The 16,546-nt window shown below is 55.8% G+C and overlaps 1 protein-coding gene across 2 annotated transcripts in view; it reads right to left on the bottom strand.

Annotated features, from left to right (window-relative positions):
• The window catches only part of LOC142473254 (acid-sensing ion channel 3-like), a 42,803-nt gene that overhangs the window by 6,671 nt on the left and 19,586 nt on the right, over nucleotides 1-16,546 (bottom strand). Inside the window, exons 5-6 of one of the 2 annotated variants that reach the window (XM_075580443.1) lie at nucleotides 6,423-6,494; nucleotides 183-235 (exon numbers count right to left, since the gene is read on the bottom strand). In XM_075580443.1, coding sequence (XP_075436558.1) covers nucleotides 183-235; nucleotides 6,423-6,494 — 125 coding nt within the window. The remainder of the gene's footprint in view (nucleotides 1-182; nucleotides 236-6,422; nucleotides 6,495-16,546) is intronic. The other variant, XM_075580444.1, reaches the window with a different exon arrangement.

The following is a 16,546-nucleotide window of genomic DNA, read 5'->3' on the forward strand; positions in this document are numbered from 1 at the left end:
TCACACTCACTCTCTCACTCACTCTCTCACTCACATTGTCTCACTCACATTTCAGTTAAGGCAATAGCATTGGTGACATGTTAAAATAAATGGTGAGCTAGGTGGGACCGCCCCTCTCTCTGCTCTGCCAGTCTGTCTATTGCCCCCCAGCTGTGTATCTGCCCCTGAAACACTGTAACTACCTGGGGTTATGAGTGGGCCCCAGGGCAGGACTGGTCGGGAACTCTGGGCTGTCCTGAAAAGACAGAGATAGAGACAGGATGAAAACGGGACAGGGAGAGAACGGGACAGGGAGGGAACGGGACAGGGAGGGAACGGGACAGGGAGGGAACGGGACAGGGAGGGAACGGGACAGGGAGGGGAACGGGACAGGAGGGAACGGGACAGGGAGAGGGAACGGGACAGGGAGGGAACGGGACAGGGAGGAACGGGACAGGGAGGGAACGGGACAGGGAGGGAACGGGACAGGGAGAGAACGGGACAGGGAGGAGAACGGGACAGGGAGAGAACGGGACAGGGAGAGAACGGGACAGGGAGGGAACGGGACAGGGAGAGAACGGGACAGGGAGGGAACGGGACAGGGAGGGAACGGGACAGGGAGGGAACGGGACAGGGAGGGAACGGGACAGGGAGGGAACGGGACAGGGAGGGAACGGGACAGGGAGAGAGCGGGACAGGGAGGGAGCGGGACAGGGAGGGAACGGGACAGGGAGGGAACGGGACAGGGAGGGAACGGGACAGGGAGGGAACGGGACAGGGAGGGAACGGACAGGGAGAGAACGGGACAGGAGGGGAACGGGACAGGGAGGGAACGGGACAGGGAGGGAACGGGACAGGGAGGGAACGGGACAGGGAGGGAACGGGACAGGGAGGGAACGGGACAGGGAGGGAACGGGACAGGGAGAGAACGGGACAGGGAGAGAACGGGACAGGGAGAGGACGGGACAGGGAGGGGACGGGACAGGGAGGGAACGGGACAGGGAGGGAACGGGACAGGGAGGGGAACGGGACAGGGAGGGAACGGGACAGGGAGAGACGGGACAGGGAGAGAACGGGACAGGGAGAGAACGGGACAGGGAGAGAACGGGACAGGGAGGGAACGGGACAGGGAGAGAACGGGACAGGGAGGGAACGGGACAGGGAGGGAACGGGACAGGGAGGGAACGGGACAGGGAGGGAACGGGACAGGGAGGGAACGGGACAGGGAGGGAACGGGACAGGGAGAGAGCGGGACAGGAGGGAGCGGGACAGGGAGGGAATGGACAGGGAGGGAACGGGACAGGGAGGGAACGGGACAGGGAGGGAACGGGACAGGGAGGGAACGGGACAGGGAGAGAACGGGACAGGGAGGGAACGGGACAGGGAGGGAACGGGACAGGGAGGGAACGGGACAGGGAGGGAACGGGACAGGGAGGGAACGGGACAGGGAGGGAACGGGACAGGGAGGGAACGGGACAGGGAGAGAACGGGACAGGGAGAGAACGGGACAGGGAGAGGACGGGACAGGGAGGGGACGGGACAGGGAGGGAACGGGACAGGGAGGGAACGGGACAGGAGGGAACGGGACAGGGAGAGAACGGGACAGGGAGGGAACGGGACAGGGAGAGAACGGGACAGGGAGGGGAACGGGACAGGGAGAGAACGGGACAGGGAGGGAACGGGACAGGGAGGGAACGGGACAGGGAGGGAACGGGACAGGGAGGGAACAGGACAGGGAGGAACGGGACAGGGAGAGAACGGGAGAGAGGGGGGGAGGGAGAGAATGGGAGGGGGAGAGAACGGGAGGGGGAGAGAACGGGAGGGGGAGAGAATGGGAGAGGGGGAGAGAAAGGGAGGGGAGAGAGGGTGAGGGAGGGTGAGAGGAGGGAGAGGATGGGGAGAGGACGGGAGAGGGGGGAGAGGACGAGAGGACGGGAGAGGGGGAGAGGACGGGAGAGGGGGAGAGGACGGGAGAGGGGGAGAGGACGGGAGAGGGGGAGAGGACGGGAGAGGGGGAGTGGACAGGAGAGGAGGCGAGGACAGGAGAGGGGGAGAGGACGGGAGAGGGGGCGAGGACGGGAGAGGGGGGCGAGGACGGGAGAGGGGCGAGGACGGGAGAGGACGGGAGAGGACGGGAGAGGGAAGAGGACGGGAGAGTGGGAGAGGACGGAGAGGGGGAGAGGACGGGAGAGGATGGGAGAGGGGGCGAGGACGGGAGAGGATGGGAGAGGGGGAGAGGACAGGAGAGGATGGAGAGGGGGAGAGGACGGAGAGGGGGCGAGGACGGGAGAGGGGGCGAGGACGGGAGAGGGGGCGAGGGGGGCAAGGACGGGAGAGGACGGGAGAGTACGGGAACGAGAGGACGGGAGAGGACGGGAGAGGGGGAGAGGACGGGAGAGGGGAAGAGGACGGGAGAGGGGGCGAGGACGGGAGAGGGGGCGAGGACAGGAGAGGGGGCGAGGACAGGAGAGGGGGCGAGGACGAGGACGGAGAGGGGGAGAGGACAGGAGAGGGGGAGAGGACAGGAGAGGGGGAGAGGACGGGAGAGGGGGGAGAGGACGGGAGAGGGCGAGAGGCCGGGAGAGGGGGAGAGGCCGGGAGAGGGGGAGAGGCCGGGAGAGGGGGCGAGGACGGGAGTGAGGGAGAGGGGGAGAGGACGGGAGAGGGGGAGAGGACGGGAGAGGACGGGAGAGGGGGCGAGGACGGGAAAGGACAGGAGAGGGGGCGAGGACTGGAGAGAGGACGGAAGAGGGGGGGAGGACGGGGAGAGGAGGAGAGGACGGGAGAGGACGGGAGAGGGGAGAGGACGGGAGAGGGGGCGAGGACGGGAGAGGGGGAGAGGACGGGAGAGGGGGAGAGGACGGGAGAGGGGGAGAGGACGGGAGAGGGGGAGAGGACGGGAGTGGGGGAGAGGACGGGAGAGGGGGAGAGGACGGGAGAGGACGAGAGAGGGGGAGAGGACGGGAGAGGACGGGAGAGGACGGGAGAGGGGGAGAGGACGGGAGAGGACGAGAGAGGACAGGAGAGGACGGGAGAGGACGGGAGAGGGGGAGAGGACGGGAGAGGAGGAGAGGACGGGAGAGGGGGAGAGGACGGGAGAGGGGGAGAGTTCGGGAGAGGAGGAGAGGACGGGAGAGGGGGCGAGGACGGGAGAGGGGGCGAGGACGGGAGAGGGGGCGAGGACGGGAGAGGACGGGAGAGGACGGGAGAGGACGGGAGAGGACAGGAGAGGGGGAGAGGATGGGAGAGAGGACGGGAGAGGGGGAGAGGGGGAGAGGGAGAGGACGGGAGAGGGGGAGAGGATGGGAGAGGAGGCGAGGACGGGAGAGGGGGAAAGGACGGGAGAGGGGGAGAGGACGAGAGGACGGGAGAGGACGGGAGAGGGGAAGAGGACGGGAGAGGGGGAGAGGACGGGAGAGGGGGAGAGGGGGAGAGAGGGGGAGAGGACGGGAGAGGGGGAGAGGACGGGAGAGGGGGAGAGGATGGGAGAGGATGGGAGAGGACGGGAGAGGACGGGAGAGTGGGAGAGGACGGGAGAGGGGGAGAGGACGGGAGAGTGGGAGAGGACGGGAGAGGGGGAGAGGACGGGAGAGGACGGGAGAGGGGGAGAGGACGGGAGAGGGGGAGAGGACGGGAGAGGGGGAGAGGACGGGAGAGGGGGAGAGGACGGGAGAGGGGGAGAGGACGGGAGAGGGGGAGAGGACGTGAGAGGGGGAGAGGACGGGAGAGGGGGATAGGACGGGAGAGGGGGAGAGAACGGGAGAGGGGGAGAGAACGGGAGAGGGGGAGAGGACGGGAGAGGGGGAGAGGACGGGAGAGGGGGAGAGGACGGGAGAGAGGGAGAGGACGGGAGAGAGGGAGAGGACGGGAGAGGACAGGAGAGGATGGGAGAGGACGGGGAGGGGGAAAGGATGGGAGAGGGGGAGAGGACAGGTGATAAAATTAGGAGAGGGGCAGAGAGAGATGGGGGAGACAGGGAGAGAAGGGGAGAGAGAGATGGGGGAGACAGGGAGAGAAGGGGAGCGAGAGAAGAAAATGACGGGGGATGTTTGGGTAATTCCCTAGGTATAGGCAGAGCCCTGAACTAAGGGGAACTTCTACATGCAGTGTCAGTGTATAGTGATACTGAGCACCTACCGTACTGTACCTCTGTGCAGTAACAGGGGGGGTTATAGGGAGTGATAGGAAGAGTTATAGGGAGGGTTATATGGGGTAATAGGAGGAGTTATAGGGAGCGGTTATATGGGGTAATAGGAGGAGTTATAGGGAGAGGTTATATGGGGTAATAGGAGGAGTTATAGGGAGCGGTTATATGGGGTAATAGGAGGAGTTATAGGGAGAGGTTATATGGGGTAATAGGAGGAGTTATAGGGAGCGGTTATATGGGGTAATAGGAGAAGTTACAGGGAGCGGTTATATGGGGTAATAGGAGGAGTTATAGGGAGCGATTATATGGGTAATAGGAGGAGTTATAGGGAGCGGTTATATGGGGTAATAGGAGGAGTTATTGGGAGGGTTATATGGGGTAATTGGAGGAGTTATAGGGAGAGGTTATATGGGGTAATAGGAGGAGTTATAGGGAGAGGTTACATGGGGTAATAGGAGGAGTTATAGCGAGCGGTTATATGGGGTAATAGGAGGAGTCATATGTAGGGGTTATTTATAGGGTTTGTGTGGATGAAGAGTAATAATATGCAGAGTAATGTTTGAGGGTACAGAGCAATAATAGCGAGTAATGTGTGAGGATGCAGAGTAATAATATATAGAGTAATGTGTGAGGGTGTAGAGTAATAATATATAGAGTAATGTGTGAGGGTGCAGAGTAATAATATATAGAGTAATGTGTGAGGGTGCAGAGTAATAATTGAGAGTAATGTGTGAGGATGCAGTGTAATAATATATAGAGTAATGTGTGAGGATGCAGTGTAATAATATATAGAGTAATGTGTGAGGGTGCAGAGTAATAATATATAGAGTAATGTGTGAGGGTGCAGAGTAATAATAGAGAGTAATGTGTGAGGATGCAGAGTAATAATAGAGTAATGTGAGGATGCAGTATAATAATATATAGAGTAATGTGTGAGGGTGCAGAGTAATAATAAAGAGCAATGTGTGAGGATGCAGAGTAATAATAGAGAGTAATGTGTGAGGATGCAGAGTAATAATAAAGAGTAATGTGTGATGATGCAGAGTAATAATACAGAGTAATGAGAAATGGGCTCAGAGTAATGTGTGAGGATGCAGAGTAATAATACAGAGTAATGAGAAAGGGGCTCAGAGTAATGTGTGAGGATGCAGAGTAATAATACAGAGTAATGAGACAGGGGCTCAGAGTATGCCCATGTGTCACACGTGTAGATGGGCGTGATGCTCTGTGACTGCCATGTACCCAGACATCTCTCACTGTGGAGAGAGTCATGTTTGAGGATGCAGAGTAATAATAGAGAGTAATGTGTGAGGGTCAGAGTAATAATATGCAGAGTAATGTGTGAGAATGCAGAGTAATAATATGCAGAGTAATGTGTGAGGGTGCAGAGTAATAATAATACTGTATGATGTTTGAGGATGTAGAGTAATAATACGGAGTAATGTGTGAGGATGCAGAGTAATAATAGAGTCGTGTGTGAGGATGCAGAGTAATAATAGAGAGTAAAGTGTGATGATGCAGAGTAATAATAAAGAGTAATGTGTGAGGATGCAGAGTAATAGAAAGTCTTGTGTGAGGATGCAGAGTAATAATAGAAAGTAATGTGTTAGGATGCAGAGTAATAGAAAGACATGTGTGAGGATGCAGAGTAATGTGTGAGGATGCAGAGTAATAATATGCAGAGTAATGTGTGAGGATGCAGAGTAATAATACAGAGTAATGTGTGAGGATGCAGAGTAATAATACAGAGTAATGTGTGAGGATGCAGAGTAATGAGACAGGGGCTCAGAGTAATAATACAGAGTAATGAGACAGGGGCTCATAGTAATAATACAGAGTAATGAGACAGGGGCTCAGAGTAATAATACAGAGTAATGAGACAGGGGCTCAGAGTAATAATACAGAGTAATGAGACAGGGGCTCAGAGTATGCCCATGTGTCACACGTGTAGATGGGCGTGATGCTCCGTGACTGCCAGGTACCCAGACACCTCTCACTGTGAAACACTCAGTCTCTACCTCTTTGCAACTGTCTCAGATCATGTTTCTACGTTCTTGCTGCTTGTGGCTGTCTCTCAGATTCCATGATGTCTCTCTCTGTGCTATCTCTGACTGTCTCTTACCTTCTGTGCTGCCTCTATCTCTGACTGTCTCTTACCTTCTGTGCTGCCTCTATCTCTGACTGTCTTAGTTCCTATGCTGTCACTCTCTCTGTCTTAGATTCTGTGCTGTCTTTCTTTCTCTCTCACTGTCTCTTAGCTTCTGTGCTTCTCCCCCTCTGACTGTCTCTTAGTTACCGTGCTGTTACTTTCTGTCATCGGCCGTCTCTTCCGGTTCCGGAAATATCTGAGGACTTTATCCCGGAAAACCTGCGGGGAGAGAACAAGATGGCGGAAGCGGGTCATGTGACTGACACAAAGCACAGGTCATAAAGTAATCGTGTGTAAAATGGCACAAAAAACACACTAGGAACATACAAAGGACACAGGGAAAGAGACACTCTCTGCATGAACACGTGTAAGAAACGCCGTGTTAGATTGCACCACGGAAGGAAAGCGGCAGCCTATTGGCAGAGGGTGGCATGGCTTCATGCCGAGGGCGTCCGCATGGGAGGGTAAGGGGCTGAGGTATCTGGGTAGGGGCAGGACGTTAAGATGTGGGGTTAAGGGGTTTTGAAGCAAAGTCTGTGGTGTCCCTACCGGTTCTCCTGGATGTCGGGGAAGAAGCCCCTCCCTCCGTGATTTGGTTGGGCGGTGATGGGGAAATTGATGAGGTCACTGGTGGTTGGGGTTATGATCCTGGTTGGGGTGTTGTTGAATTACGTGGATATGTTTTCCTGGTAATGGGGGGGTTGCTCATGCTGCGTTGGTATGGGGTGGGGACCTAGTTGGGTTGTCTGCATTTGATGGGGTTGGCGGACTTGGTAAGATGTGTTATGGTGGAAGTTATTGGGCGGCGGGTATGGGAGTGTTGTATGAGGGTTGTTTTGGTACTGTACATCTAGCTTGAGGCTGCAGATGACAATTTGGGGTGCGGACATGGGGAACGGTGGAGGACAGAGCAGCAGGATTGGGGAACGGTGGAGGACAGAGCAGCAGGATTGGGGAACGGTGGAGGACAGAGCAGCAGGATTGGGGAACGGTGGAGGACCGAGCAGCAGGATTGGGAAACGGTGGAGAACAGAGCAGCAGGATTGGGGAACGGTGGAGGACAGAGCAGCAGGATTGGGGAACGGTGGAGGACAGAGCAGCACGATTTGGGAAATGGTGGAGGACAGAGCAACAGGATTGGGGAACAGTGGAGGACAGAGCAGCAGGATTGGGGAACGGTGGAGGACAGAGCAGCAGGATTGGGGAACGGTGGAGGACAGAGCAGAAGGATTGGAGGACGGTGGAGGACAGAGCAGCAGGATTGGGGAACGGTGGAGGACAGAGCAGCAGGATTGGGTAAAGGTGGAGGACAGAGCAGAAGGATTTGGGGACGGTGGAGGACAAAGCAGCAGGATTGGGGAACGGTGGAGAACAGAGCAGAGGGATTGGGGAACGGTGGAGGACAGAGCAGAAGGATTGGGTAAAGGTGGAGGACAGAGCAGAAGGATTGGGTAAAGGTGGAGGACAGAGCAGAAGGATTTGGGGACGGTGGAGGACAAAGCAGCAGGATTGGGGAATGGTGGAGAACAGAGCAGCAGGATTGGGGAACGGTGGAGGACAGAGCAGAAGGATTGGGTAAAGGTGGAGGACAGAGCAGAAGGATTGGGTAAAGGTGGAGGACAGAGCAGAAGGATTTGGGGACGGTGGAGGACAAAACAGCAGGATTGGGGAACGGTGGAGAACAGAGCAGCAGGATTGGGGAACGGTGGAGGACAGAGCAGAGGGATTGGGGAATGGTGGAGGACAGAGCAGAAGGATTGGGGAACGGTGAAGGACAGAGCAACAGGATTGGGGAACGGTGGAGGACAGAGCAGAAGGATTGGGGAACAGTGGAGGACAGAGAAGAGGGATTGGGGAATGATGGAGGACAGTGCAGCAGGATTGGGGAACGGTGGAGGACAGAGCAGAAGGATTGGGGAACAGTGGAGGACAGAGAAGAGGGATTGGGGAATGATGGAGGACAGTGCAGCAGGATTGGGGAACGGTGGAGGACAGAGCAGCAGGATTGGGGAACGGTGGAGGACAGAACAGCAGGATTGGGGAACGGTGGAGGACAGAGCAGAAGGATTGGGGAACGGTGAAGGACAGAGCAGAGGGATTGGGGAACGGTGGAGGACAGAGCAGCAGGATTGGGGAACGGTGGAGGACAGAGCAGCAGGATTGGGGAACGGTGGAGGACAGAGCAGCAGGATTGGGTTATGGTGGAGGACAGAGCACAGGATTGGGGAACGGTGGAGGACATAGCAGAGGGATTGGGGAACGGTGGAGGACGGAGCAGCAGGATTGGGGAACGGTGGAGGACAGAGCAGAGGGATTGGAGGACGGTTGAGGACAGAGCAGCAGGATTGGGGAACGTGGAGGACAGAGCAGCAGGATTGGGGAAGGGTGGAGGACAGAGCAGAAGGATTGGGGAACGGTGGAGGTCAGAGCAGAAGAATTGGGGAACGGTGGAGGACAGAGCAGAGGGATTGGAGGACGGTGGAGGACAGAGCAGCAGGATTGGGGAACGGTGGAGGACAGAGCAGCAGGGTTGGGGAACGGTGGAGGACAGAGCAGCAGGATTGGGTAAAGATGGAGGACAGAGCAGCAGGATTGGGGAACGGTGGAGGACAGAGCAGCAGGATTGGGGAACGGTGGAGGACAGAGCAGCAGGATTGGGGAACGGTGGAGGACAGAGCACAGGATTGGGGAACGGTGGAGGACAGAGCACAGGATTGGGGAACGGTGGAGGACAGAGCAGCAGGATTGGGGAATGGTGGAGGACAGAGCAGAAAGATTGGGGAACGGTGGAGGACAGAGCAGCAGGATTGGGGAACGGTGGAGGACAGAGCAGCGGGATTGGGGAACGGTGGAGGACAGAGTAGCAGGATTGGGGGACGGTGGAGGACATAGCAGAGGGATTGGGGAACGGTGAAGGACAGAGCAGCAGGATTGGGGAACGGTGGAGGACAGAGCAGAGGGATTGGAGGACGGTTGAGGACAGAGCAGCAGGATTGGGGAACGTGGAGGACAGAGCAGCAGGATTGGGGAAGGGTGGAGGACAGAGCAGAAGGATTGGGGAACGGTGGAGGTCAGAGCAGAAGAATTGGGGAACGGTGGAGGACAGCGCAGAGGGATTGGGGAACGGTGGAGGACAGAGCAACAGAATTGGGGAACTGTGGAGGACAGAGCAGAAGGATTGGGGAACGGTGGAGGACAGAGCAGAGGGATTGGGGAACGGTGGAGGACAGAGCAGCAGGATTGGGTAAAGATGGAGGACAGAGCAGTAGGATTGGGGAACGGTGGAGGACAGAGCAGCAGGATTGGAGAACGGTGCAGGACAGAGCAGAAGAATTGGGGAAAGGTGGAGGACAGAGCAGAGGGATTGGGGGACGGTGGAGGACAGAACAGAAGGATTGGGGGACGGTGGAGGACAGAACAGAAGGATTGGGGAATGGTGGAGGACAGAGCAGCAGGATTGGGGAACGGTAGAGGACAGAGCAGAGGGATTGGAGGACGGTGGAGGACAGAGCAGCAGGATTGGGGAACGGTGGAGGACAGAGCAGCAGGATTGGGGAACGGTGGAGGACAGAGCAGCAGGATTGGGGAACGGTGAAGGACAGAGCAGAGGGATTGGGGAATGGTGGAGGACAGAGCAGCAGGACTGGGGAATGGTGGAGGACAGAGCAGCAGGATTGGGGAACGGTGGAGGACAGAGCAGCAGGATTGGGGAACGGTGGAGGACAGAGCAGCAGGATTGGGTTATGGTGGAGGACAGAGCACAGGATTGGGGAACGGTGGAGGACAGAGCAGCAGGATTGGGTTATGGTGGAGGACAGAGCACAGGATTGGGGAACGGTGGAGGACAGAGCAGAGGGATTGGGGAACGATGGAGGACAGAGCAGCAGGATTGGGGGATGGTGGAGGACAGAGCAGAGGGATTGGGGAACGGTGGAGGACAGAGCAGAAGGATTGGGGAACGGTGGAGGACAGAGCAGCAGGATTGGGGAACAGTGGAGGACAGAGCAGCAGGATTGGGGAACGGTGGAGGACAGAGCAGAGGGATTGGAGGACGGTTGAGGACCGAGCAGCAGGATTGGGGAACGGTGGAGGACAGAGCAGCAGGATTGGGTTATGGTGGAGGACAGAGCACAGGATTGGGGAACGGTGGAGGACAGAGCAGCAGGATTGGGGAACGGTGGAGGACAGAGCAGCAGGATTGGGGAACGGTGGAGGACAGAGCAGCAGGATTGGGGGACGGTGGAGGACAGAGCAGTAGGATTAGGGAAAGGTGGAGGACAGAGCAGCAGGATTGGGGAACGGTGGAGGACAGAGCAGCAGGATTGGGTTACGGTGGAGGACAGAGCAGCAGGATTGGGGAACGGTGGAGGACAGTGCAGCAGGATTGGGGAACGGTGGAGGACAGAGCAGAAGGATTGGGGAACGGTGGAGGACAGAGCAGCAGGATTGGGGAACGGTGGAGGACAGAGCAGCAGGATTTGGGAATGGTGGAGGAAAGAGCAGCAGGATTGGGGAACGGTGGAGGACAGAGCAGCAGGATTGGGGAACGGTGGAGGACAGAGCAGAAGGATTGGGGGACGGTGGAGGACAGAGCAGAAGGATTGGGGAACGGTGGAGGACAGAGCAGCAGGATTGGGGAACGGTGGAGGACAGAGCAGCAGGATTGGGGAATGGTGGAGGAAAGAGCAGCAGGATTGGGGAACGGTGGAGGACAGAGCAGCAGGATTGGGGAACGGTGGAGGACAGAGCAGAAGGATTGGGGGACGGTGGAGGACAGAGCAGAAGGATTGGGGGACGGTGGAGGACAGAGCAGAAGGATTGGGGGAATGTGATGTTATTTTTGTTATGCATTGCACATATGTTCCACATATTCAAGTTATATAGTGGTATCTCCAGATACCAGACGGGGAGTGTCATGGAACAAGAACTGCATTTCTAATTCACCCCATTCTTTCCTTTGCAGCTTCTGCCTGTCAGGTCTTATTTTCAGCTGCATGGAGTTTGCACACACATACTGTGCCTGTGTGATATGCAACAATGTTGCATTTCTTGCCTCTGGGCATGTAATCAGTGGACTGCTACTGCAGCCTCTGAGATCCTCCAGTTAATGGGCCTCCAGTTAATGGGCTTTCCCATTTTCTCCCCTGTCCTTGCTGACAGTTAGTGCAGTCTCACTTCACTTTTAGTGTGACCCTTGCCCCTCACCTCTGGATGAGTGAGTACCCTGCTGTAACCACTGTACTGGTCGGATTACCCTTTTCACCTGCCCTTAACTACAAGGCACCCACAGAGAGACACTATTTAAATATCAACATCTCTACACAAGTGCCTGTCCTTTACCCTGCTTTCCCTCAATAAAGTGAAGAAAAGATACAGACCTTGTTGTGCTTTGAAAAGAGGGCCGAGTTGAAGCTATCTGGGCTAAATCATCTTACATATGACCCTGGCCTCCAGAATAGTGTCATTCCCTGGGATCCCACACAGGGCAATGTGTCATTCCCCGGGATCCCACACCGGGCAACGTGTCATTCCCCGGGATCCCACACAGGGCAACGTGTCATTCCCCGGGATCCCACACAGGGCAACGTGTCATTCCCCGGGATCCCACACAGGGCAACGTGTCATTCCCCGGGATCCCACACAGGGCAACGTGTCATTCCCCGGGATCCCACACAGGGCAACGTGTCATTCCCCGGTATCCCACACAGGGCAATGTGTCATTCCCCGGGATCCCACACAGGGCAACGTGTCATCCCCGGGATCCCACACAGGGCAACGTGTCATTCCCCGGGATCCCACACAGGGCAACGTGTCATTCCCCGGGATCCCACACAGGGCAACGTGTGTCATTCCCTGGGATCCCACACAGGGCAACGTGTCATTCCCCGGGATCCCACACAGGGCAACGTGTCATTCCCCGGGATCCCACACCGGGCAACGTGTCATTCCCCGGGATCCCACACCGGGCAACGTGTCATTCCCCGGGATCCCACACAGGGCAACGTGTCATTCCCCGGGATCCCACACAGGGCAACGTGTGTCATTCCCCGGGATCCCACACAGGGCAAAATGTCATTCCCTGGGATCCCACACAGGGCAACGTGTAATTCCCCGGGATCCCACACCGGGCAACGTGTCATTTCCCGGGATCCCACACCGGGCAACGTGTCATTCCCCGGGATCCCACACAGGGCAACGTGTCATCCCCGGGATCCCACACAGGGCAACGTGTCATCCCCCGGGATCCCACACAGGGCAACGTGTCATTCCCCGGGATCCCACACCGGGCAACGTGTCATTCCCCGGGATCCCACACCGGGCAATGTGTCATTCCCCGGGATCCCACACCGGGCAAAGTGTCATTCCCCGGGATCCCACACAGGGCAACGTGTCATCCCCGGGATCCCACACAGGGCAACGTGTCATCCCCCAGGATCCCACACAGGGCAACGTGTCATTCCCCGGGATCCCACAGTTTCACCCACACACGACAGCGAAAAATGTTATTTCTGCTTTGACAACGGAGATTGGTGATGCAATTATATATGCACAAGCAAACAAGACTCTCCCGCAGCACAGATATCCTGTGCCGTCTGTAACCCATCTACTCGCTGCTCTTACCGCAGGTGAAGCTTTTTCCAAACTCAACTTTGCCCAAGCGTTTCAACAGTTGATCACTGATGAAGACGCTGTAAAATGCACAGACTATCCTAAGCCACCCAGACCCTTCCGAGTAAAGAGTCTCCAGTTTGGAATCTCTGTTGCACTTGGAATTTCCCAGTGTTTAATGGAAACTCTACTCTATGGAATTCCAGGCACTGCCATATACAGTGACGATGTCCTCTCCTGGTCATGGAATCGTCTAAGGGTATATAAGTATATGAGTGACTTGTAGAGGTTCTGCATCTGTCCCGCTTTGAGAAATCAGGCATACGGTACAAGTCAAGAAGAAAACACGTGAGGTTTGAGCCACGAGTGTCACCTTTTCGGGCTTCCACAATGATGCATCTGGTATCCCCCCCCCCCCCCAAGAGAAGACAAGGTAAAGAATGGCGGTGCAGCCCTGGGATCTTCTTGCTGGGTGCTCCGCCCTAGTGGAGGCGGCAGCTCCATCCTAGTGGAGGCGGCAGAAGGGTCCAAATCCGCTTCCCGGGATTTTCACACAGAATCTGATATGAACGTGGAGATCCGACTTCGGATTTCAGCAACTTTACCCGAGCCGATTCTTTACAACCCGTCGGATTTCGCGTAAATCCGCTCCCCGCAGTGCGTTCATACCGAATCCGGTGCCGGGTTCAAGAGAAGACCAACATCAGATTGGGTTCTGTGTGTCTGAAAGGAACCGACCAATCCGTGTCTGGTAAGAACTGGCCAATCCGTGGCGGAAAGGAACCGGCCAATCCGGGGCCGGCAGGAACCGGCCAATCCGTGGTGGAAAGGAACTGGCCAATCCCCCGCTGAAAGGAACCGGCCAATCTGTGGCCTAAAGGAACCGGCCAATCCGCAGCAGAAAGGAACCGGCTAATCTGTTGCGGAAAGGAACCGGACAATCGGTGGCCGGCAGGCACTTGGAAGAAAACGTATCACTCTCTACCCCCGACACGCACACGTGAGTGGAGGGTGCACCAGACATAGAACATATGACTTTTATTGTAACTGATCCATATTTCGGTGTCGTTTCTCCACATACCATTTATAAGTACCCACACATCAAAACAGCTCCCCCAAAGGCCACGTCACTCCCTGAGACCCGCCGTGGAGGGACGTCCTATTCAAGGAGTGATCCCAATAACAAGATTACAGACATTTGTAAATCACCCAAAGTGCTAGAACAAGACCTTACACGGTAACCATTCCCACAGAGTGATCTCAAAGAGAGACATGACTCATTCCTAATAAGATCATTGTAACAAGAAGATAATCAGCACAGGATTCCTGGATTCCTGCTCAGAATGGCCCACGGATTCCTGGATTCCTGCTCAGAATGGCCCACGGATTCCTGGATTCCTTCTCAGAAGGACCCACGGATTCCTGGATTCCTTCTCAGAATGGCCCACGGATTCCTGGATTCCTGCTCAGAATGGCCCACGGATTCCTGGATTCCTGCTCAGAATGGCCCACGGATTCCTTCTCAGAATGGCCCACGGATTCCTGGATTCCTTCTCAGAATGGCCCACGGATTCCTGGATTCCTGCTCAGAATGGCCCACGGATTCCTGGATTCCTTCTCAGAATGGCCCATGGATTCCTGGATTCCTTCTCAGAATGGCCCACGGATTCCTTGATTCCTTCTCAGAATGGCCCACGGATTCCTGCTCAGAATGGACCACGGATTCCTGGATTCCTTCTCAGAATGGCCCACGGATTCCTGGATTCCATCTCAGAATGGCCCACGGATTCCTGCTCAGAATGGACCACGGATTCCTGGATTCCTTCTCAGAATGGCCCACGGATTCCTGGATTCCTGCCCAGAATGGCCCACGGATTCCTGGATTCCTTCTCAGAATGGCCCACGGATTCCTGCTCAGAATGGCCCACTTATTCCTGGATTCCTGCTCAGAATGGCCCACGGATTCCTGGATTCCTTCTCAGAATGGCCCACGGATTCCTGCTCAGAATGGCCCACTTATTCCTGGATTCCTGCTAGAATGGTCCACGGATTCCTTCTCAGAATCGCCCACTTATTCCTGGATTCCTGCTAGAATGGTCCACGGATTCCTGGATTCCTTCTCAGAATGGCCCACAGATTCCTGGATTCCTGCTCAGAATGGCCCACGGATTCCTGGATTCCTGCTCAGAATGGCCCACGGATTCCTGCTCAGAATGGCCCACTTATTCCTGAATTCCTGCTAGAATGGCCCACGGATTCCTGGATTCCATCTTAGAATGGCCCACGGATTCCTGGATTCCTTCTTAGAATGGACCACTGATTCCTGGATTCCTTCTCAGAATGGACCACTGATTCCTGGATTCCTTCTCAGAATGGCCCACGGATTCCTGGATTCCTTCTCAGAATGGACCACTGATTCCTGGATTCCTTCTCAGAATGGACCACTGATTCCTGGATTCCTTCTCAGAATTGCCCACGGATTCCTGGATTCCTTCTCAGAATGGCCCACGGATTCCTGGATTCCATCTTAGAATGGCCCACGGATTCCTGGATTCCTTCTTAGAATGGACCACTGATTCCTGGATTCCTTCTCAGAATGGACCACTGATTCCTGGATTCCTTCTCAGAATGGCCCACGGATTCCTGGATTCCTTCTCAGAATGGACCACTGATTCCTGGATTCCTTCTCAGAATGGACCACTGATTCCTGGATTCCTTCTCAGAATGGCCCACGGATTCCTGGATTCCTTCTCAGAATGGCCCACGGATTCCTGGATTCCTTCTCAGAATGGCCCACGGATTCCTGGATTCCTGCTTAGAATGGCCCACGATAATATTAGTTTAACCAACATATCCCGGCCGTCAATCAAATGGACCCGCTGACCAGATATTACAGACAACCAAACATGCTTTAAGAATGATGAGTGAGGATACCGGCTGACAACGCGTGCCTGGTGTCTCCTTGTTCAACAAGTCACTCCATGCCCGACTATTGGACTTATTCCAGCTGTTTAGGGGCCTGTTTCACCCCAGACCTATCTGTAGAAAAAGTAGGAACACGTCCTGGACTCCTCCTTATCATTATCCCTGCGTTCCTTCACTCCACAAGATCTCGTATTTGGGAAGAGCGACGTAGGAGAACCAAGGTGGGTTCCTGCTACAGTTACAGAGGCCAGAGGACCTGTCTCATAGAGGATCAAAACCACTGATGGACAAGGCTGGCATCGCCATATGGACCAGTTCCGAAGATTCTCAACCCCACAAGTAACACCACATCAGAAGAGCCTTGTGGCGAGCCTCCTGTTTCCGACTTCTTGGTTTCTGACGACCCCCCACCTGCTGAGGAGGACAAGCCTGTCTTCACAAATTCAGATTTCGACACTATACTATAGAGAGGCCAAAGCACCGAAGAATACGCCCCAAATAGGGCGATTACACTGGCTAAAGGGGGGGGGGGTGTGTTGAATGTTGTGTATACACAGTGGTTGTAATGGGATTAATGCCGGTGACAGATCTCATATGACACATAAGGGTTGATGTGTAAGACTTGTGCTGTGTGTTGCGTTTCTCTGGTGTGTAAGGGTTATGTGACACAGTGGGGGGGGGTTATGTGACACAGTGGGGGGGAGGGTTATGTGACACAGTGGGGGGGGGAGGGTTAT

This window comes from Ascaphus truei, assembly GCF_040206685.1.
Source record: "Ascaphus truei isolate aAscTru1 chromosome 2 unlocalized genomic scaffold, aAscTru1.hap1 SUPER_2_unloc_1, whole genome shotgun sequence".
Taxonomy (NCBI): Eukaryota; Metazoa; Chordata; class Amphibia; order Anura; family Ascaphidae; genus Ascaphus; species Ascaphus truei.